Source organism: Hippocampus guttulatus, chromosome 9 (assembly GCF_054856545.1).
Source record: "Hippocampus guttulatus isolate MCC_2025c chromosome 9, RoL_Hgut_1.0, whole genome shotgun sequence".
Classification (NCBI taxonomy): domain Eukaryota; kingdom Metazoa; phylum Chordata; class Actinopteri; order Syngnathiformes; family Syngnathidae; genus Hippocampus; species Hippocampus guttulatus.
The window spans coordinates 5720328-5744186 of record NC_141269.1 but is presented as its reverse complement, the minus strand read 5'-3'; the positions used below and the strand labels follow the sequence as shown (position 1 = coordinate 5744186).

General features: G+C 42.9%; 1 protein-coding gene and 1 non-coding gene across 3 annotated transcripts in view; both read left to right on the top strand.

The window, feature by feature from the left end:
* LOC147200029 (uncharacterized) overlaps positions 1-23859 on the top strand; it is a 50835-nt gene that overhangs the window by 5893 nt on the left and 21083 nt on the right. For both annotated transcript variants that reach the window (XR_015101847.1, XM_086120297.1), the window contains exons 3-4: positions 2659-2712; positions 22260-22375. Coding sequence is in view for 1 of the 2 variants with exons in the window: in XM_086120297.1 (XP_085976423.1) it covers positions 2659-2712; positions 22260-22375 (170 nt within the window). In the remaining variant the exon portion in view is untranslated. The remainder of the gene's footprint in view (positions 1-2658; positions 2713-22259; positions 22376-23859) is intronic.
* On the top strand, positions 18877-18953 carry LOC147200030 (small nucleolar RNA SNORD36). The gene has a single exon (XR_015101942.1). It is a non-coding gene; the product is annotated as a small nucleolar RNA SNORD36 (small nucleolar RNA).

Genomic DNA, 23859 nt, shown 5'->3' with positions numbered 1-23859 from the left:
ATGATGATGATGATGATGATGCTCTTTAATTAACATGTCGCTAATTGAAGAGAGCCAGCGAATCAGAGCGCTCACTTTGAATAATGAGAGCGAAACGGGAGGCGAGGTTAACTCATTATTTTTATTATCATCATTGGGTGTCAGAGGTGTATTTATTTGTTTGTTGGAGACCAGCTAATTTGCTCGGAAATCATCTTTTGTATGTTTACAGTGGTTTTGGTCAAAGTTTGTTTGAAGAGAGCCCCTAAAAAGTGTTTATAAAAGGCCAGACGCTTTAACACATTTGAATCTCACCGCACAAAGGCGGTCGTAACTGAGTTGACAGAGTGCCATGTTGTCCTCTTAAAATTACAGCTAGAATAGCAAATGCTAACATCTCTCACTTACCGATATCACCTTATCTACAGTATAATGTGTTCCCTCGCTAGATTGGAAGAAAACAAAAATGTCACCAGTGAAGCTGTTAAGGTGTTAGTTTATGTGTTGCAGACATGGTCAAAGCAGCTAGAAATTCTGCCCATGTCAACCCGAGCTAATGCTACGAAATATTCTCTTTAGCGTGTTGGCGAACTATTAGCATCTATTTCTTCAGGCAGATTAGGACTCAATTTGTGTCCGCTAAGGTACAATCTACAGTGTAGATTCTACACTATTCATGTTTGGACACAGTTTGGTCTTTTATGGCTATGCGGTTAGCCAAAACGGGCTGTTCCATTTGTCACTTTGTCTCCACAAATAAACCTCAGACGTTCAAAGCGTTTTTCAGCCTGCCATCTTGAGAGAGGCTGGCCGAGTCAATCCTTTTGTTCAACAGGAGATTTGAATGTTTCACAAGCAAGATGCGGCGGAATGCGTGATTTACCATGAACGTACAAACACTGTCACGGCTGCTAGCAGGTAATTCTGCGTGAGCCGCTTGTAAAAAAAAAAAAAAAAAAGCAAAAACTTTGCATCACTTTTTGTAACTTTGCATTTCCCGCGTCCGAGCCCGGCGGACGGCAGACACGGAGGAGAGATTAGTGTTGTGGTCTCGAGGATTACCGCGCCAACCAGCGAAAGGCAGCTAAACGGAGCATCATCAAACTGATTTAGCGCCTCGCTCCCATTTAGTAGGATTAGAAAACAATGTTATTGTAATTTGGATTGTTCCAGGTGACGACGACACTCGCGCGGTGCTATAAGGCCCCTGTTTATTCTCAGCTGCCGTGCGCTTTACCTCAGGTAAATGGCAGTGTGCGTCGAAAGCGAAAAACAAGACGAGATTAGCAGGAAAACGTCGTCGCCTTGTTTGGGTGGTGCCGCATGGGACAAAGATTTAAAGAGAGGGAGGATAATTAAGGAAGAGCAAGCTATTGGAGGAGGGATTGGGAGCGGAGGGGATAAAACGGCCGCAAAGCTACCTTTGTTGGATTTCAAGACCCATGAATATGTATTCTATCAGTTTATTCTCCGAGCACCATTGTTCCCTCTCAAATTATAACACCGACGAAAGACAAAAGGATACGCAAAACGACACAAACAACAGCGGGCCTTACTTTTTTTTGGTGGCATTTCATGACCATTTTCCCATAAAATCCTTTTCATAATAGCGGCTTTTAGAGGGGAAACGCCTCTAATTAACATCTCTTTGAATAATCTGATTATGCTACACGCTTGGCAATTGGAAAAAGAGGAATGAGTTGAAGCTAATCTGGGAAGTAACTTCAAACTTGGTGTTTTTGACACAATAAGAATGATTTGGGCTTTTAAAGAGGACCTTCTTGTGTTAGAAAAACTCTGAATGAAACCAGCAGGTTGTCACTGTTGGGCAGAATCCTCGTAGACCCTAAAATGAATTCTTTTGAATTGAAAATTTGTTTTGTTTGAGTTACCAAACACTGCATCATTCAAGTGGGTATGATACCTTCTGTTTTTTGGGACCAACATCAACCCCAAATCCGGTTCAATCACTAATTTAATACGCTATAAGATTGCTAATTTATTACGCTGTCACTTATTTAAATGGTCGACTATGTCGGGTGCCCGCTGTCCGTTGCAAACAAATATTTTGTACTTAACCAAAGCGAAGTTGTCACTTTTCATTGTTGCTTAAAAAAAAAAAATTGCAATCTTGAAGTCTTCAGAAAAATAAGTATTCAGGTATAGTACAGATACCAGAAAAATCGACTTAAGTACAGTAACCAAGTATATGTGCTTAGCATTGTTATAATAGTCTTGGATATTTACATTTGTTTTTTGAATTCAGTTAATTTTTATAAATTCTTGTAGAATTATTATTTTTTTGCTTACATTTTTTCCATTGGTTTTAGTATTAGTTTTAGCTTATATATAACAAAGTATGTTTTTATAAACGTACAGTATGGTGGTGGTATAGTGGTAATCTTGCACACATACACACGCACGCTTACACTTGGATGTCGCTCATCGTATCACCTGGAGGGAAGAAAGGAACAAGAGGCTAATTAGTGATGATGAGAAGTTAATTTAGTCACACACCCTCGGTAATAGTCTCCATCTCCCTCTTTTCTCGCCTCCTTCCCTCCCCTCAATGATTTCACCCGCTCTGTAATTTTCGTGTTCCTGCAAGGTGTCAACTGTTTTGTTTCTTTTCAGCATCTACATGTTTTCGGTGTATTTAAGTCGTTTTTCTTTCCACAGGGCATACAAACACATCGCAAGAATCCTTCGGAGATCTGCCAGGCTGCAAAGCAGGTGACATTCTCAAGTTGACTACATGGGAAATTACTTTATCCCCTGCTTTGACATTGCTGTGCGTGCGTGCGTGCGTGCGTGCGTGTGTGTGTGTGTGTGTGTGTGTGTGTGTGTGAGAGAGAGACGCAGAGCAGGTGAGATGGATCCTAAGCTAAATGTTTGCTCGTAGGTGAGCCTGTTGTTGACAGATGGTGTTTGTGTGAGAAGCTCCATCCCTGCAAAGTCCATGCTCTCTCGCACACACACACACACACTTGCAGAAATAGTGCAAAGGAGTGGGCACAAGCTCGCTAGAGAAGGAAACAAGATGACTGGGCACAACAACTAAACAATGTATTTGATCAAATAACCGTATGTTTCATCCATTGTCTTTGGTCAGGTTTATCCATCCATCCATTTTCTGTCTCGCTTATATATATCTCGGGTCAAGGGTGTGCCGGAGCCTATGCCAGCTGACTTTGAACTGGTTGCCACCCAATCACAGTTTCGTTATTAGTTTCCCTCAAAAATGGAAGTGCTTGGTGCTTGTAGGAACGATCCAGCAGAGGGGAGGGCAGCCAGTGAGCGCTTCTCTAATTAGTCACTTAATTACATCTGGATGCTGATTTGCTCGCGGGTTTGAGTGTGTGTGTGTGCGCGCGTGTGCGTGCGCGCGCCCGCAGACGCACTCCAGAAAGCGTTTACTGAAATGGGTGAGCTAATTCTCGCTGTCTGAGGCCATTACGGTATTAATTTAATTTGGGCGAGCTGTCGCTAGCTCATTAACACATCTAATTAATTCATTGACATCGGAATTAAGCTGTTTCACTGAAAGTGACACCTCTCTCGTGCGCACTCCCTCCCTCTCTTCCAACAGGCAGTTGGAGGAGTGAGAGGGAATATGAATTTCAGGCAGGCTGGAGTCATATCTGCCGGGCAAATGTGATTGCACTTTAGGGAAGGAGGAATAGACAATCAGTAAACATCATTTTATTGACATTATGTGATCGGTGAATCGAAAAATAGAGGTTTTGCAGGGGCGGTCCTGCTCACCCTTTTGTTACCATGACGATTCGGGACGGAATTACTTGTTGAGCCCCAAGTCTTCCAAAAAAAAAAAAGTGACTGCAAAGTATACTTAAGCCTCTCACAAAGAGAGCATAGATTTGATTTTGCTTGTGTAGGCAGCACTTCATCGCCAATTCCTCTTACCAATAAATGTTTTGGGGCGGCGCATTGACATCCTGCTTAGTGCATTTGCATCTTTGTTCTGAGGTTCTGGGTTTGAATCTCAGCTCCCGCCTTTGGATGTTCGCCGAGGCAAGTTTGCTCTCACGATGGCCTTAATTATTCATGTCACGGATTCATTGAGGTCCTGGTCCATTATTGACATGACAGTATGACTTGGACACGTTGCTGCGATCCAGTCCACAATATTCCCCGCTAGCGCTAGCACGCTGAGTGCTGTCTGCCAAGTGCTGTGATCATCAGCATTTTGCACCACACTAGCTTGTCCCATGTACATGCTTAACCCTTTCAGGGACAGCGGTAACTACAGTGGATGGTTTCTCATGTTATCAGGTTACAGAGTGCACGAAAGGTTTAAATGCACTAAATAGCTGCATAGTGGGATTGGCTGATTTTCACCAACAATCAGTTGTGCGAGCGAGCGAGTGTGTGTTTGTGTGTGAGGTGGCAAACAGGAAGCAGAATTTCAATCAAAATTCAACTCGCTGGAAGTAGAACTGAAATAAAGCTATATTGCTAAGCTTGCCAACATGAAGCAAACGTGTCCTTAATGTTAGTCTCTGAATATCTGTTGTGTTGTGAGTGCCTGTGAAGAGTTAGCACACTTTAGCTTAGCTCACGTCCCACACTGTGAGTGTGGCTGGTCGGTGAGGAAGATTTCAATGTAACACTCAGCGGGACTCTTGTTGGAATGAGGCTCGTTGGGGGTGCAGGCACAGTCTGCCCCTGTGGTAAATTTGATTAGGACATAACAGTGAGAGGAGGTCCCGCCGTGAAGCAGGTGCCCCTCACAGCCAAGGCAGGTTGAGTTCTCTACTTCCTGCTCGCCGTCTGTCCATCTGCGCCGTCCCTCTCGTGCTGCTTCATCCTTTTTGTCTCACTTGTTTGGACGTCCGCCTTTGCCAACTCGTAATGTGTGGCTTTTGCTCACCTATGCTTCCTGCTTCTTTTTTTTTTTTTTTTTTTTTTTTTTGGTTCTTGGAAGGAAAATACTTCTTCGTTTGTTATGTAGTGTGTTGAAGTGTTCAGGAAAATGACTTACCTGCAAAGTAGCAACGGAATATTTATTATATCGTTTATGTATATTTCAAAGCTTTGTGCATCATGTAATACTATTTGCATGTAGGGTGCCACTGGGGAGTCACCATTCTCACACATTAGTATCTGTGACGTTGAAAGTGTGCGTGTCGGTTGAGTGATGTTCACATCAGTGAGTGAGAATGTCGAGTATGCCTGCTGCGAACTGGCTAAAAAGTTAGCCACTCTATGTGTTGAGTGACTGCATCCATTGAGGCCACCGGCAAGTCGTCTAACAATGTGCCGGTGTTTCCTGTATTTTTGGTTTGATTGATCCGAGCCATCTTTCCCAGGGGTCGTCAGCCCGCTGCTTTTTCATCCTAATGTTGGTGGTCTGCGGGGCTTGGGAAAATCCATTTTCAGTGTCCGATTAAAACGTATGTTCTTTGTCTCAAAAACATGTTTCACTTCTGTTATGTTCTCTGACTGTACACTAGGTGGCGGTATTGCGATTAAAAAAATCCTGTTGAGATAAAAAAGGAAGGAGAGGAGTTTTGTAATATAATAATAATAATAATAGATTTTATTTATAAGCGCCTTTCAAGACACCCAAGGACACTTTACAATAACAAAAAACACAAAACAATACGGGTTGAGCAGCGGCAGCCAAAACGCGCCAGCGTTCACTCAACCCGAAAGTCAGAAAGAAACAAGGGAGGGAGAGGGGGAGATGGTGACTTCCGTGAGTTGTACGAACTAATGTTGTGGTGTTAATAGCCTGTTAAGAAAATAGAGTTTTTAGCTCCATTTTGGCCTCGCTATTTTGCCTCCCGACACCACAACGTCTTTCTTCAGACATATGCAGCACTATAACTTTAGCTAGTCATATTTTGGAATAGGCACATTACGCTGTAGCTTCTCTTATTAAGTATGAAATGATCCCAAACTTTACACATTCTCACTTTTACGCACTGTTTCCTCCCGGCTACCCCTTATTGCAAAATTAGTCTGTTGTAAAAGTCCGTGTGGAAAAACAATCACAAGCAAATATTCGACGATTCGGTGAAACCGGAAAAAGTGAACCGTGATGCAGCCACAGACGGCCATAGTCAGTGTACAAAGCCATTAATGTCTAAACCGCTGGCAACAAAAGTGAGCACACCCCTCAGTGAAAATAATACCAACGTGAGTGGTGTACTCACCTTATTGTATGTGACACGGGTCGGTAATTTAGAACAGAACATCCCCTCAGAAATGTAACTGTACATTTCCATATGTCCCCTTTAAAAAGTTAAATAAAACACGTCAGCTTGTCAATTGTACAGTGAGTCACACGGGCAGGGGCGGGGGTGGGGGGGTAGCAAAGGATGAGAGAAAAAGACAAGTCTCATGGCCAGCTGCAGCAATTAAGCCCGGCTTCCTCTTGGGAGCCATTAGAAAGGAAAGGAGGCCTTTAAAATTGCATATGGCTGCAATTAGGACAGAGGAGGTGATGAAATGATTTGGCTCCCATTTTGCTCCATGGATTTTTTTTTTGTACGTACAAAACGGAGCAAATGGTCCAAACTGAAGTGAGCCGTAAATACGTTTCTACCTCACTTCGTCGTTGGCTACTTTACTTGCTTTCTCCACCTCCTCGTGTCCTTGGCGACTTCCCCTTTTTCATGTCTTCTATTCCTTTCATTTTTGTTTGCCCTCCATTGTTGGTTGGTGCCTTGAGATACATTTAATCTGTTCTGCGACCTCTGTCGATAAGGCTACTTTGTTTTATACACACTGGCCGCTCGATGTACTTCATGCGACCAAAAGCACAACACCAACACACGTTTACAAACGGAACGGACCTTTCTCAAAGCAAAGAGATCTAAAGTAGCCCATTAAAATGACCCAAACAAACCCCATATAAAAACAAAAGATTCCAAGGTATTTTGTAATCATCTTTCCTAAGTGAAATGAATGAAAATGCCATTTGTCTGTTCCAGCCTCCCCCTCAAATAATTAACATTTTTGTGTTTGTGTTTTTCTTCCATCCCTATGACTTTTAACTTCTCATGTCATTTCATTTCTTGCTTAAACGTGAAATCGAATTCTTGTTGGGGCCTTTTTCCCCCTGATTGGAAGTCTTACTTGTGGGTCTTCACCTCTCCTCATCCCTCCTCTTTACCTCCCTATCGTTTCCTCTTCCTCCTCTCCTCTCCCGCTGCAGCGACAGACGGAGATGGCTTGAGCATCTGTGTCGTCAGCGGCGATGGATGTTCTAATAATATTTTCACAGATGTCATTTCAAAAGATTCTCTGTTTGTTTATTTTTGCTCTCCACCTTCTCCCGGGAGATTGATTTTTCAAAAAAACAAAACAAAACCTTTCTTCATTGTAAAGGCAGCAATTGAAGAATCATTCCAGACTTAAAGGCAACCACGTGGTGGATGTTTACATGATAACAATCTCGTAAAAACTGAACAATGTTGAATTGTGGTAACGCAGACCTGTAAAAAATGCAATATGCATCCCAAACCATGAGTTACTTCCTATAGAATTTGGCGTAAGCGCCCTTGTGGGAGTGAACACAGCCAATTTGATTCCAGACCAGTTGAAACAGCTCCTCTCATTCCCTTTAAATTCAGTGCAGGAGAGGCGCATGTTGTACATGGCGGAAGCATAACGGACTCGGTGAACTCGATCCTGGAAATCGGCGTGCCCAAAGTACGTTTATAAAGAACTGCAAGAAAATCTCCACTTGTGCATGATACAAAGATTGCCCCCCCCCCACCCCCCAGTTTGCTGTATGGTTGAAATAGAACTGTCAATTTGCTGGCTTCTCCCCGCATTAGAGGAGTAACAAAGGAGGAATGCCCTCTAATATGTAAGAGGCTAGCGGCAAGCCATGACCAAAGTGTGACGTATTTACACCTTAGACTCACAGACCACCCTTATGTGTTGAAAGCCATTGCTACCGTAAAATGATAAATCAAACCATTACCCAGAAAAATAAAATAAACGACTTACAGTATATTGGACTTTTTTAAAAATGCATTGGAATTGTGTCGGCAAAAACTCTCTGCCGCTAACAACTCAGTCTAAATTTAGTTCCTCGCTCCAAGGAGCAATTTTGTAAAAGACTGACTTCATTTGAGGAGCAACGTTCTGATTTTGATGAATAATTGTTTTGTTTTTGGGGGTGGGGGCTGATTAATCCCTGTGACCTAAATCATGGGTTTTTATTCAACAAAAGTATGATGAATGACGAACATAACAATTAACCACTTAGTTTCCTTTTGTTGTATTATCAGCATTTTTTTTATTTATTAGCTTCACATTGTGTTTCACAATCACACCTATTTTGGTTTCGCTTAGCAATTAGCATGACTTCTCAGTCTTCTGTGAATTACCCCCATGTCATGCCTTTTTTTGAGAACGATACTCGTAAGAAGTGGACCTCATTCGCCGCCATTGAGGAAATAATTACTGACTTGCAGCGTGTTAAGCTGCACTATTAGCCAACCGAAGCCCGTTGCTACGGAGCTGTGCTAGCGAGCGCGTTGCAGCATCTTGACATGCGTGCATCCAGCCCAGCAAAGCTTTTTGGAACAGACTCTGTGGTTTAGTTCTCAGAAAACATTACAAATCTGTGATTCTGCTTTTTCCTATTCGGTGTGATTTAATGAGGAGAAGAAAAAAAATAAACATGCAAAATTTTGACTCTCAAACTGTCATGCGAAACCATTTATTTCCAGGAAGTGTATAAATTTGAGAATAATGTCCCACAAATACGCAAGGTGGTCACTGTAGTGTTAAAAAAGACAAAACCACAACACTTTTATGACATTGGCTTTTCATTGTGCTGCTGCTATCTTGTGCTTGTTTCCTCATTAAGCATAATCCAATTAAAGCACTCCAGAGCAGCTTAGTACACAAACACCACGGAGAGGACAGGTTGCGGCGGGCCCGACGGCCTCCTCCCCTCCTCGGCGCTCCACGCGGGGGCCTCCGTTTCGCCGGTGCCAGCGGCTTGCGGCGCTCAAACCACAACATGCCTCCGTAGCGGCCCGCCGGCCCGCACCCCCGTGGCGCCGTCCCGTCGAGTGTTGGCCGACGCGTCCCTCAGTGCACATATGTCCACTTACTCTGTGTTCTCTCTAATTAGCTGCTCGTGTCTACAGGCCCGTTTGCATGCTTTTTTTCTCCCTTCTTCGTGTAGAAGAAAAGAAAAGAAAAAAAAAAGAAATCAGGCAGTGCAGAGGGCACTTATTTCCGCTCCGGGTACACTAATAACAAAGAGGCTCTTTTCACACCAAACAAGCAATAATCATGTCGAGGGCAGCAAGTGTGCGTTACCATGGAAACCACCGGCTGCAGGCACGGCAACTCTTTTGCTTACATCTCACCGAGTCATTTTTTTAATCGACACGATCCCTCACTGCCTTTAATCCAGTCACATTTGATTATTATGACGCTTTAGCCAAACGTGTCCTTATCTTCGCTTTCATCTCTGCCACACAGGGCGAGAGTGAGTTTGATGGTTAATTATCAGTGGCTGCCACCTCTGTGGAGAGAACCTGATGACAGCTAATTAAAGATGAAGTGATGTATATGCTCCCTGTCCCTCGCTGAAAGCCCCCCCCCCCCCCCAATCCCCTCAACACCTCTCTGGCGCCTCCCACCTGCTAAATCATATGCTGCTGCTGTTGGACAGTTTATATCCACAATGACGGGGGACAATGACCACTTTGTTTACAGGCTTCATTGCTTTCGGCTTTGGAAAACTGGTAGTGTGTCACAGAGGAAAAATGAATAAGTACAATATATATATACTGTATATATATATAAAAATGCCAAAAAATAGGAATTGTGTAACTTGAGTCATACCGTGTAAATCCTTCTCTTTGAACGGGTCTTGTTCATTGGACGTTGCCAAAAAAAAAAAAAAAAAAAGGCTAACGGCAGCAAAATGAAGCTTCTGTTTTGACAGATGTTCAAGTCGCTTCACCAAGGTGCTGATTCAAACCCAAAACCATCATGGGTGTTTTTGCGCCGGTTCCAAACCCCAACGACAGTCTGGTGACATCACAAAGGATTTATTTATGAAGGCTGACGCGAAAGGTTTAATGCTCGTGAATCGCACCGGAGAATCGGGCCGTGTAACCCGCGTGGTTGCGGGACGAGCTGGCGTCAGATTTATCACTGGAGCTCTCGTTCGGCTTCACCTAAATATGTTCACGTGGAGTTTGCCGTTGATGGAGTTTGAGGATCGTAAGACGAAAGGAGGGCGGCAGGGAAGGGTCAGGGGTAGAAACCATGTGATTAACATCCTTGATGACGTTTTTGTTTTGTACTCCGACGCATGCATCATCGCTCTTCTTCCTCCATCCGACCGCACTCAGCCGTGTGGATGACGATGTCTTTATGAGGTCTCCCTTTTGGCCCACTTTCACTCTCTGATATGTCAAACCCACAAACAAAGTTTGAGAATCCCAGTGCCAAGACAGAAGATGAAATGAAGCAAATCGTAGGGAAGGGAGGCCACGATGAGGCAACAAAGCCCAGGAAGCGAAGAGAAAACGGCGATGAGTCATTGCAAACACTGCAAATAAAAAGAAGTGGGAATTGGTAAACGGAGTGAAGGAGGCCACGAGACGAGAGAGAGAAGGCAAAGCCAAGGAGAAGGAAATTGGCAACCGAGGAGAACAAAAAGAGGAGTAAGAGTCAAGGAAAACGAGGCCTAAAAAACCCCCACAAAAAACAAAATCTAACATGGGCATATTAGGTTCACATGGCAACAGTGAGATGCTGAAATTTGATTGGAGCTCCCACCCAAAAAAATCGAAGCGGGCATATTAGGTTTACATGGCTGCGCACCCTCTCAAAAAATCCAACATGGGCGCATGAGGTTCACATGGCAACAGTGAGATGCTGGAAATTGATTGGACCAAGAAAATACGATAAAAATAAAAACCATCCTGGGCAGCTTAGAACACAAACACCCCCCCCCCCCGCCCCCACCAAAAAAAATCTAACCTGGCCATAGTAGCTTCACATGGCAACAATGAGATAATGAAATTTGACTGCACCAAACAAAAAAAGGTTGCAAATGTAATTTAGTGCTTCTGATTTTGTTTGACCCATTAGAAGGCCTTGCTGGTCCTGACCCACCATGACCCTTCTTGTACTTTTCAAGACCAAGTACAGTAGATCTTGCCTGCTATTGCAGTCTGATTTTGCACCAGAAGGGGGCACCTCACACACACACACACACACACACACAAGCTATGGCCCACTGATGTCCAGCTGCTCCTGTCAACACTCCGCTCCGGCGTGTAATTCACCCTCACACACAACAGCAGCTGAGGCTCGAACATAACCCGCCCACCGCACACGCACACACACGCACACACACACACACACACACACACACACACACACACACAGCAGAAAAGGAAAGCGGAGCGTCAGAGACAGACAAAGAGATGGGAATTGTGGGAGGTGGGCTGGTACACTTTGTTTAAGTGGCCTAATCAAAGCGACCTCCTCTCAAAGCTGGTGCGCGCATGTGTGTGTTAGTGGGAGGAGTGGCGTGCCCAGCCTGAGTCCAAGTTCCCCTGCAATTATCAACTTACCCCCCCACACTCTCTACTCCCTCACACCCCACCTCCTCTCCATCCCAGCTCCCTCCCCCTCAGAGACCCAAGCTGCTGCGCCCATCAGCGATTCATTCAGGCCTTAACAAAGCGATGCCCCGCCTACACACACACACGCACACACACACACGCACACACACACATGCACACAAGGGCAGAGGTTTGATTCATGAGGCTAATTGGAAAACAATTTCCGAGGCAATTATTTAGTTTGGTGTTCTTCCCTCCTTTGAAGGCCGACTTGCTCTCGTCACCGCTCTCCCAATCAACCATCTGTTCTCACATCTCCACTTGAAATAGGAGCATTTGGATATCGGTGGCAATGCTTTGTGAATTTTACTACACGGCGCCAACGTCCATCGAAAAGCAAGAAATGTTTTTCTTTTATCTGAAACATGCTGGCAAAAAAAAAAGTCTTTTCTGAGAGAAAAAAAGTCAAAATATGGAGATCTACATTTAATTGGACAGTGAAGATGTTCAGGTATCTATTATTTAGTGCTGCTGGGCCTTGCTCCCTGTTGCGTGCCCTCCTACATCGAGTTGTTTTCTAATTCTATTTAGCCCACACGAAGACAATTTATTCACACAATGCTCAGACAAAAAAACGACAGCAAGGGAAACTTTTTGTTTTTGCTGCTTTGCGTAGGAAGAGGTCATGACTTCTTGTGGAGAACAAGCTGTTTTTAATAGGCTCTTCGCAGCACTCGGGGCTTCTCCCTTTATACCGACGTGTGTGTGCGTGGGGCGCCGTGCCGCCCGACATGCCCCGAGGCCGTTGTCTCACCGACGGCACCCTAACAGCAGCTCGGCCACGCATGCAGACGACAAACGTATGTTTGTTCTCTAAGCTCTCTGAAATAAGGCTATCCACGGTGCATTCACGATAAGGCATTAGGCCAGCGACCTCTGACCCCTGACTCCGCTTAAAAGGGACGAGCACGCGCCGGCAGGCAGGCGGCGAGAGGCCGCGTTCTGAGGGCTGCATGAACATAAATGCAAATGGTCATCATGCCGCGTGAATGCGTGGAGATGATTAAAGAGGTGGCCAGATGTCTCTTTATTGCGCAGCTGTGCGTCTCTGAATGAAAGTCTGCGGCTCGATTTACGCAGCGAACTCTTCATTGCGAGCTCATTTCAAGTCGTTTTAAGGTGAGGTCAATTTGCCTTTGAAAAGAAGTGGAAACTTGACAGTCGAGCGCTTCTGAGCTCGGAGTGCCGTTCTTGAGATGCAATGATTTTGTAAATGTTTCAGATCATCAAAACAATTTTAATATCTCACGCACTACATACAAAATGCAGTTTCGTAATATTTTGGGGAGTAACTAATTGCCCCCTCTTGATCAATCATGAATGATTGGTGAATTATAATAAATCACAGTTTTTGGGAAGATGAATGGAAGCAGATTTGTAGAATCACAAAAATTAGGGGTGGCCCTTTATTTAAAAAAACAAAAACAAAAACAAAAAAACCCTAAATATTGTTTTGGGGAATAAACTTTTTTTTCAACAATCTTAAAAAATGCTGATTAAAAATATTTGAAAAAATACCAGAATCTGTGAATATGCAGTGGTCGACTGTCGTTTTAAGTTGTAATGTCACCAATCACCACTAGATGGCAGGCATGTCAATTTGCACTTACACTTGGGTCTCACACTGCCCTTTATTACAACGTGGCTTAACGAATTTGGATTGATATGCAGAGCAAACATACTAGTAAACATTTTGAGTGAATTGATTTGACAATAGAATTTTCTTCTTGCACTTTATGCTGGTTAATTTTTTCAGTAGTCTTTTTTTTGCTGTGCTGGATGGTACTTTTTATTCCAGAGCCCTTTGCACTGGGGGAAAAATTGTTGAGTTTGAAACATGCAGTGTTTAAATTTCATCATTTTTTAAAATTGAAGCATTGTTACTGACTAGACGTGCTGAATGTGTGGTTTGTTTATATTATGATTAATAAACCTGTGTGTAGACACAATTCAATCCACATAATCATGCTTTTTAAAAAAAAAAACAGATGTTAACCCTGAGTTTTCTCATGCCGTTTTACAAAGCAAAACAGAAAAAAAGTCAATTGCATTATTATTTATTCAGATGTCAAATTATCTACTTTACTACATTCTACATTCGGTTTGTAATTTTGAACGCTTGATTAATTTCTGACCTCCGAAAATTTGACTGTAAAAATGTGAATTTCTTATTCCTGCTCAAACGGTAAAACGTGAAGAGCCCACTATAAAATCTCCAAAAGCGTCTGCATCAAAAGCCATCCATCGTGCTGGGTGCTCTCTTATTTAAAATTATTGTTATATATTTTTTTAATGACGGGTGGCCTAATCAATTTCTTAAGCACTGCATATCGGTTGAAGACTGAAGACATTCACTGCCCTCGCCGCCACTCCATTAGGCTGTAAGTGGAGGCGCAAGTGTGTGTATGGATGTGTGTGCGTGTGTGTATGTGTGTGAGCTGTATTGGGGTCAGGTTGGGAAATATAGAAGCTTCCAGGCACTCAGCACGTAATTGAAAATCTATTTGGCTCAACGTGAGGAGAGCGGACCAAAGAGTAGAGAACAAATGAAGGAGGGAAAGACAGAGGCGAGGAGGAGGAGGAGGATGGGTGGCTGGTTTAGGGGTGGGGGGGCATAGGAGACAAAAAGATAATGTTCATGAGGAGGAGGAGGAGGAAGTCTGGACATGATGTTATTGTAGAAGTTGTAGACGAGGGAGGACAGAGGCGTCGCTGTCCCCCTAAAAGCGAAGACGACAGCTGAGAAAGTCTTCATGTTTCTGTCCTACAATTGACCCCCCCCCCCCCCCCCCCACACACACACACACACACCATCACTCACTTGTGTGTCTTCTTCTGTTATTGCTTCCTCTAAAACTGTTGCTACTACAGTGGAACCTCCGAGAACACAATCCCTTCCGGAATGCTGGCAAAACTCTTTTGATTTTTTTTTCTTTTCTCTCCCACAGGAAATAATGAAAATAGAAATAATCATATCCCTGGGTCAAGCTGTTTCCATCATAAAACCCTTGACTACACAGGCAATGTTTTATTTTAAGATTCTTAACCCTTCTGTAAGCGGACAACGAAATGAACAAACTGTTAAGACCAGGGCGGTCTGTGCATGAATCAGTGGTGACCCCGAACGGAATTGGAAAGAAACGCCAATTCAGAATGTTCATCTTGGAGTCGGAACGGCTGATGGTATATTGTCGTCAGAAAGGAAAGTTTGGATGGCATTCTTGTCTCCGTATGTGTGACGTTTTTACGCGGGGAGTATACAAAGTACAACGTATATGTGTGACTTGACGTTCGGAAATACTTGCGTGTCATCACTTCATGGAACTTTTTTATTGGGTGGTGTGCCAGAGTATCTTTTAGAATGTAAAATATAGTTGCCGTTGGGTCGATGTAACAATTTGGTAATGTTTTTCGTGAATCTGTAGTACTGGTCAATCCACAAGTGTGGGTGTTATTTTCTTCAAATTTTTGACCAATCCAAATCGTTAAAAAATGCGCTCTTTGACTATTTCTCGTTAAAGGTTGAACATGCCGTTTTGGGGGCTCTCCTGACGAATTTTGGAGATACAACGATTCCTGCAGCATATCGATTGTCTGCGGTTGTACGTGATTGCGATGGTCAGAGAATCAAATTGCGCGCGTGCGCCCGAGGTGTCTTTTTCTCATCGCCGTAGCTATGTTGCGCTCACGCTCATCCAACGGGCTGTCGTAATAACAGAGCGTGCTCTAATAATGCCTTTGTCCAAATTGAACACGCTTTAACTTTCGGCCTCGCTTAGCAGTGTGCAAGTGTGTTTGAATGTCTCGGTCGTCCCTCCCTAATGAATTTAAATGTGAGGTTGGGGGTGTTTACTCGCAAGGGAAGGTGAAGGGTCACGTGCGAGATGTTGTTGAAGCAGCGGTGTTTGTTTAGAGTAGGCAGAAGATGAAAAAAACAGATTGTGAACTTTAGAGCAGTAGAGGTCTCTCAAAACTGAAATGGACTGTTTCAATTTTTTTTCAGCTACATTTGGATGTTCTTAACTTGCTTAAAAGTATTCAAACAAAATCAACGCTGTTAATTTAAACCGCTACATGACACATCCCTTAATTTTTTCGAATTCACAGCGGCGCCCTCTGCTTGTGATGCGTACTGAATGAACATAGTTGTATGTGTGGTAGGGCTCCCTCTAGGGGTGCATGAAGGAATCTCCACTTAAGCATAGCTTAGTTATATTTAACTGCGAAGTAAAATCCTGAATTTTTCCATTTAAATATGTTTAGATTTAGTCTGTTTTTAAACATGCATTTGTTTTTTACGTGGAATACATTTTATCAAACATTCAAAGCAGACTTTTGTCCTTCTATATTTAAGGGCAACTTTCATGTTCAAAGTGCAGAATGTTTCGGTGGCTTACAATCATATGAAAAAACATTTTTAGGAATAAAACATCTGTTTAGTTTTGGATCAACATGGCCCTCTGGACATATGAATTTTGATGTTGGTCATGGTGCTTAGAGAGCGAAATTAATTGGTAAAAAAAAAGAAGAAAAACTGCAGTACGCTGAAAAAAGTTTTTGTTGAATTTCCTATTATATTTTGTGAAGTGGTTGCATGAAATAAAATCATCTGGATCCAGATACATTTTTTAAAGTAAACTATACATCTACTTATTGTAGACACTCCCAGTGCTTACGTGGGTTTCACACATTAGGTTCATTGAAGACAGTTTCTTTTTTTGGGGTCTAAATTATGCATAGGTGTGTTTGGTTGTTTGTCTACATGTGCCCTCCTGCAATTGACTGGCGACCAAAGTGCGCCTTGCCACTTGCTTAAGTAAACTGGAATAGACCCAGCTGTCATTTACATGATGTCAACTTTGAAATGTTAATAATATTTGAACAAAAACAAAGTCATTTCAGGAGCGCAGGTTATTGTAAGAAACGGCCGTGATTGATGATATAGACACGTTGACTCTCAGTGAGGCCGCGTGTGTGTTTTACAACTAATCCATGAAGAATCCTCTTGCTCGGCTTCCTCTTCCTCCCAGGATGTCCGGGTCACATCAAAGGGGGAGTGGCGACCTTTGACCCAACGACCCCAGTTTAGCAGCATTTTATGAGGCGGTATGGCGAGAATCCATTAGCTACAGCAACAACAAAAACACAGGGACCTCTGGACAGGTGAAGCCAGGCCATTAAGCATGAATAATTATTGTTGCATTGGCTAAGCATGACACACCGACTGAGTCTGTCCTATTAAAAACACATTTATTTATTTTTTAATTCCGTTAAAAAGGGTACTGCATAAGCAGACCCTGAAGTTGCGCTAACATATGGGCTTGGACGATCCGTTTTATTTAACAGCGCCCAGTAAGCAGACGAGCGATGTGAAAAACTTCAAGTCAGTCATTACTATGGAGTGACTGATGAATCTGTTAAGCGTTCTAAACGCGGGACTTTATGGCTTGAGCTGAGTATTTAGTCCAAACTATCATTTGTGGCGGCTGGACAAATTTCTCTTCAGTCAGACTTGTTAGGTCTTTTTTTTTTTTTTTTTGGTCCCAACTGTTAATTTTTAGAGGGGTGGGTGTGGGGTTATTAGCGTGTGTGACATTTCAAGTCACTCTTGGTTTTTTTTTGGTAGGCTTTACACAATCAGTATTTTGGAGCCAATAAGTTAAAAAAAAAGAAATTAATCGATCACCAATCCGACCAGAAGATGAACCAATCTATCCAATTGATTTAAACAATTTGTTAATTTTGATACCAACCTGGACCACGAAGAGCCAAAATTTTCGTATATTTGACAACCATTGAAATACCCTGGGATAAAAATAACAATTTTATCTCTAAAAATTCTTACCCCAAAAATGCTGATAAACAATCAATACATGAACAATTACCCGACCCCCCCCCCCAAAACCCCCCCACATTATTTAAGAATATTGGGGGAAAAAAATTAAGTTTGGAGCTTTTTCACACTGCTGCCCGTCTCGTAAAATCTTGCCATCCAAAAGAATTACGTTGGTCAAGCTAGGCTAATTTCAGGATAACCCAGGCTAACCAGATGACCGGTGCAAACTGTTAAACTTTTGTTAAGCTTAATCACAGTGTTCCCTTGTGGGTGTGGGTGTCGGTGTGTGTGTGTGTGTGTGTGTGTGTGTGTGTGTGTGCATGTGCGTGTGTGTGTGTGTAAAGCTGGAGTGGAGTGACAAATTTCAAATCCAAGGTTGACCGGTGACCTGTTAATAAACTTTCTAGAATGGGGGCTTAATGATGGCACCCAACAGGGTAAACCTCTGTTGTTCAACTGGATTTGTTTTGCTGCGAATATGTTGACATCATTATTTGGTTATCTCCGAACATGATGAGATCACATCTTTGTTTTCACAGCTAATGACAAAAAGTCATGTTCCCCCTCTTACACAGGGTGTTGTGTGTGTGTGCGTGCCTGCATTTGTACATGTAAATGGAGGGGGGGGGGGGGCATTTGAAGTAGCCCCTCCAGTCCTATGCTCTGTTTTTGTCTTTGTCCCTCATGAGTAACTTATCTAAACTGTCCCGCCTGCGCCGCTTCGCATGGAGCCTCTCGTTTAGTATTCTGCCGCACACCTCAGAGAACCCATTAGCATAAAACCACACACATTCACATGCAGATGGCCGGCTCTTAGCCTCTTAGCCGCCCGGCTAATGGCACTAGCCACTTAATTAAGGTCACTTATGAATAAACTCTGTTAGCACGGGCGCTAATAAGTAGTGGCCAGACAATGGCGTGTGTGTGTGTGTGTGTGTGTGTGTGTGTTCATTTTGAAGCCTGACCTGCAGCCTCCATTAGCTGTTGGTTATTGAGTGGTTTGTTTTGCAGAGAGCCTCGTCAAGGTGGTTTCATTTTCGTACGGACGACGGTGTGTGCGTGTGGTCTCATCAGAGATAAAGTGTCGGCGATTGTCTGTGAAGGGAAAGCCATGTGGAAAGCAAATATCCGCCACCTCCTAAATTTATAGCTCCTTGCTTGCCTCCCCTGTTTCCCTCGCACATTTGCTCCCATCCTCCCTTCCGGTGCCTCTCAGGTCGCCTCGTCGAGAAACAATTAGTTCCCCACTGCTCAAGCTCACTTTACGCCGATGTGTGTTTGTGCGTTGCACATGTGTCGTCCCACTCTTGAGCGCCACATTGCCCTTGCGGCATCGCCGCACAAGATGCTTCTGAAGTCCTCTGATGGTGAGAGGAAGTGTGGGTATCTAGCTCAGAGTATGCTTACATGAAAGGGAAATTGGCAGGATGTTAGATATTTGTTCGACTTTCATGATATGATGTCACTGTAGCATGAACTTTTTAATCCTGATCATGTTCAGTTGCAAACTAATGATGCTAAAAAAAACTCGAATCAATGATGCTGCTATTGTATAGTACGGCAGCTTTAGCCAGTGCTAGCGGCTAGCCACTAGGCCGCTGCCTGATCTAGGGTTGCGAAGATTACTTTTCAAAGGCAGTTTAATACGTGAAAATGACACCGCACATTTTAATGCTGACAACCTGATGAAGTTGCAGTTCTTACTCATCAATTTATAGACCAACCGGGTTTACTCGAATGTGCTATTTTAGCTGGTAAAATGGCTACTGTAGTTCAAGCGTCACTCCATCTCATAGCGCAGAATCTCACTTAAGCCGCTATGCCACTGAACAGTGAACATTTGTGGGTGTTTGCCAAGGTAGCGAATGTTGCGCTCTCGTCAGGGTTTGTTCAATGTCGCACACCTTCACCAAACCCTAACCCCCCAACAAAAACTGATAGCAATGTCTTGCGAACGTCTGGCGAAGCTCTGCGACCTTGAATGAACCCCGAAAAACCCCGATGTGAACGCGCATTTTGCTGCCTTCGTCACCAGTCGCACATGTTCATCCCTCAGTGGGACAGTCGAATGTTTCTAGAAAAGAAAAGTTTTCTGCTATGCTCAATTTTAAATTTGTCCCAAACCCCCCCCCCCCCCCCCATTCATTCTCGAAAAATGAAATCCATTTGATCATTTAGTGGCATCTGTAAATGTTCTCCTCTCTCTCTTCATTATTCTCTCATGAAGCAAAAATATTTGTATTTTTATCCAAACACTCCATTATTTGACAGAATTTTGAGTAGGATATCCAAATAATAGATTTTATTTATAAGCGCCTTTCAAGACACCCAAGGACACTTTACAATAACAAAAAACAAATAGCAATACATTCGATAGCTGCAGTCCTATGTACAGTTAAATTTTAAGTCAAATGTATACATTGACTTCTGCGACCCATCAAAGTATCCAAATGTGTGGCTGATGTACCGTCTATTGTATATTTAAAAAGAGACGGCCGATATTAGTGGCATGACTCTGACTCACTGCCCCCCAGGTGAACACAAGTAATTGTGTGCCCAGTGGGACACTAAGCAACAGCTGTTTCTTTCTCTTCCTGCACTCACGTCAACTTTTCAAACACAGACAAAGATGTCTTTCAATTTCCATGAGGCATCCGCCACAAGAACACAAGACCCGAGGACTCTGAAATGGGCCACACTTTTCCCACTCCGTGGTGACCACAAAAAAAAAAAAAAAAAGCAAAACAGGAGTCGATGCTCCCCAAGCTGAAGGTTATCAAATGTGTTGACGTATTGAGTAACATCACGCCGACCGGCAGATTTTTGTCCAAATGTGGAGGTGTAGTTTGACTGAAATTTCCGTTTCACCCTCCTAGTCCATTTCATCGATGTTCTTCCTCCTTCGGGATTTTGTGGAGATCAACCGTGTGGTCTCATCTCACCGCAACACAGCTCACTGACACAACAATGTCATCCCTAAAAAGGCTCGCTGACAAAAACCTGAATGTTATGGTGGGGATCGGTGAAATGGATGGATGGCAGGTTGGGGGGGTTGCTGTTGAAGGAGACCCTGAGTGGAGGATTGACAGGGAAAGCAGAAGATGCATGGAAGGATAAAAGATGGATTAAGGTTGTGCCACAGATTGGCAGGAGCGCTGCGCGTGCGGCGCTTAATGTGCGGCGGCGGTAAGCTGGGAGATGCGCGACTTTATTTGTTGCAACAGCCTTGACGCTCCTCACGTCTCACTGGGAAAAAAGCCTTCATCACAAACGTATTTATCCTGTGTGTGTGTGTGTGTGTGTGTGTGTGTGTGTTGTGAGAGAGAATCTAAAGCCCCTTACATGTGATAATGACAGCTGTAATGTCTGCTCTAGACTCAGCTCTCACACTCTAGCATGTTTGTGTATCTGACACACTTGAAAAGCTTGTTGTGTTCACGCGGCAACCTATCAGGGAGGGATAATCTTGTGTGTGTGTGTGTATATACGTGTTGTTGAGAAAACGGTGTGCGTGGTAAATGACAAGTGCTAGGGTTGAAATCTCCACTTATCGTACTTTACTACCTTTTTCATATGTCCAGAAAGCACACACATAATACACTCACTGGAAGTATCAGTAACTTGGACCAGAGCGTATCACACGAACCTTGGGCTATGAACCACAGGCTCCTTTACCGGCTCTGAAGATATTTTTGTAGACAGTGCCTCTTCGCCGTATCCTGATTTTCGTATCGACGCAAGGCATGCTCTGCAAGTTGGCCATTTGAGCAGATCAGACTGCGCCCAGGGGCGGAGCCAAAACTTTTTCAGTGGGGTGACCATGGTAACACAATGACTACATTTACATGCAGTCAATATTTGAGTTAAGGTGGAAATTGCGTTTCGGAAACATTCCGAATGACCCGTTTACATGAATGAGTTTGCCCCGCATCTAAAATGCCGATTGCAGGGACGTCGTGACGAGAATAGACGTCATCACAGGAATAAAGCAGTCTGTTCCCTCCTCGGTCCAAAAGTGTGCTTTTCAGCCTCATCTCTGAGTTTCGACTTATTTGTTTACCACTGCGTGTTTATTGCGCACCAGGCATACAGACTTGTACACGCGGATACTGTATATGTGTCTGTATAAAAACTGTCATTTTCCCCGTAGAGACAGAAAATAAGGTGAAAACGACCCAGAGAAATCAATGTATTCAAATTTTGCTCGCTAGGGCAAGGATGATGCACTTACAAATACTGCGTTTTTGAAAATCGTAATTGAATTGATTATATTTATTTTTGAAAAATTGCAAAAACACCCATGACACAAATTAGCTTTAACTACCCTTAAATTAGCTCTATAGATCGCCGTGAAGGCAATTTTATAATCCGCTAACGATATACGTATATACTAACATATTTTCCTTTAAAAAATTGTAAAATTAAAAATTTTACAATGCAATACAATACATTCTGATTTATATAGCACCTTCACAATAGCTGTAATAAGGTGCTTTACAAAACAATTAACACAAAGTAAAATAATAAACACAACACATGACATAAACATTTTCCATAATACTTTATCCATTTCGAAAATCCATCCTTCCATTTTAATCTGACTAAGCTATCAGGTTAGCACGCTAACCGCAAGAGCTATCAATGCCCAAAAAATGCAAATAAATCTGACACATAGTATAGCTTTCCGCTACACAAAATTTCACTCTGAATTGTGATACACACTGATGCGCTGACCGTGAATTCCCTCTCGCCACCCCTCGCTCTTCTTCCTTTTGACGTCTGCGTATCTTCCTCCCCATCAGGCGCACAATGACATCATTAAATGGAGAGGGCACAGGAGGTCGACGCCATCCTCTGCTTGCCCATCACCGTCAACGCCCTGCGGGAAAGATGAGTTTATCTTGCAGCTGATGGACAGGTATGTGTGTAAGTGTGTGTACACTATTTATTTGTGACGATGAAATATGTGTATGGAAGGCCTTTGTGTACCAGCAAGTGACAAAAATATTGCTAATACTGTGATTGTTTGAGAACCTAGTTGTACATTCATCTATTTAGCTTTAGCTAGCTGTAGTACAGTTGTGTTTCAAAACTGGTCTGTTGTGATTTACGTGGAAAATATTCATGCTCATGGTTATTATTGTTTGAATGTTTTGAAACACTTGTCCAGTGAGGTTTCATCCTTGGCCTACCCCTGGAGGCTAATTAGCAACGCCCATAGCCTGTTCAGTTCATTTGTTCGACGTAAGATACTTTATTGAGGATCATTGCGTTGCTTTATACCTAAGTGCTGTATTTTGTTGCTTGGCAGCACACAGCACAGGAGTTAAACATCTTTTAAGGATAATGTTGAACAGTTTTATTGTACGTTTGGAGCATCTGTTTAATTAATAGCTAACAGCTTGCGGTTCAAATATGACTCATTTTCTCGCATTGTTTTGTTTTTTCGTGACGTTTCTTCAATTATTTAATTGCCGATTAATTAAATACTGTTTTTTTTTTAAACACATCTAATTCGTCCAGATTCATGAGCATCACATTTTGTAACCTAACCCACGTGTCATTATTTTTGGCACATCAAAATTGAAATAGTCCTTTATTAACTGTACAGGTAATTTCCAGCATTAAACATTTTAACATACCGAACTGTCATTCAACAGGATCTCCACGGATCTTTAAAATACTCTTTAATTGGATTTGCTTTTTAAATTAAGGCTTCAATTAGCATCCCTTAAAATTACTTGCTTTAATTGAAAATGACACAGACACAATCACAGATACTAAAGTACTTTAGAACGAGAGAATGACGACCCCAAGTGGACCCTCGCTTACATATATTTTGTTATTACATGCATGAAGAGAACAAAGTGTATGCAGAAAAGTGGTGAAGATTGCACGACTGTCTGTGTCCTATGTGTTGTGTTGTATTATTTTTGTTATTTTGACTTCAAAATGGCGCCGCGAGAGTGGCTGCCTTTCCAGCAGCTCCTATATTTTGTTGTTCTACTTCTTCCTTTCATAACTTTGCTGCTGTGAATCTGGAATTTCTCCATTGCGAGACTAATAAAGGTTATCTTATCTTATGAAGCCGCCGGGAACATAGTGTAAATGTAGCCGTAGTGTTTTCACTTGACTTATTTATACTGTGTAAAATGTAACCATGCTACTATTGTTGCTATCCTTGACGATTGACAGTCAATGAGGCTTTTGTCACCGTGAGATGGAATTCTCTGGTGCGCGTCCGTTCTCGCTCATGTGTGTGCTGTTTGTACAGTTCCTTGTGTTTTTACAGTGTGTGTGTGTTACGCTTGGATGGCCGTCATAGGCTCATGCACTCGCCGTCATCCGTGATGGTGTGTACAGTATGTTTACACATGGACTGCAACTGTGTGTGTGTATGCG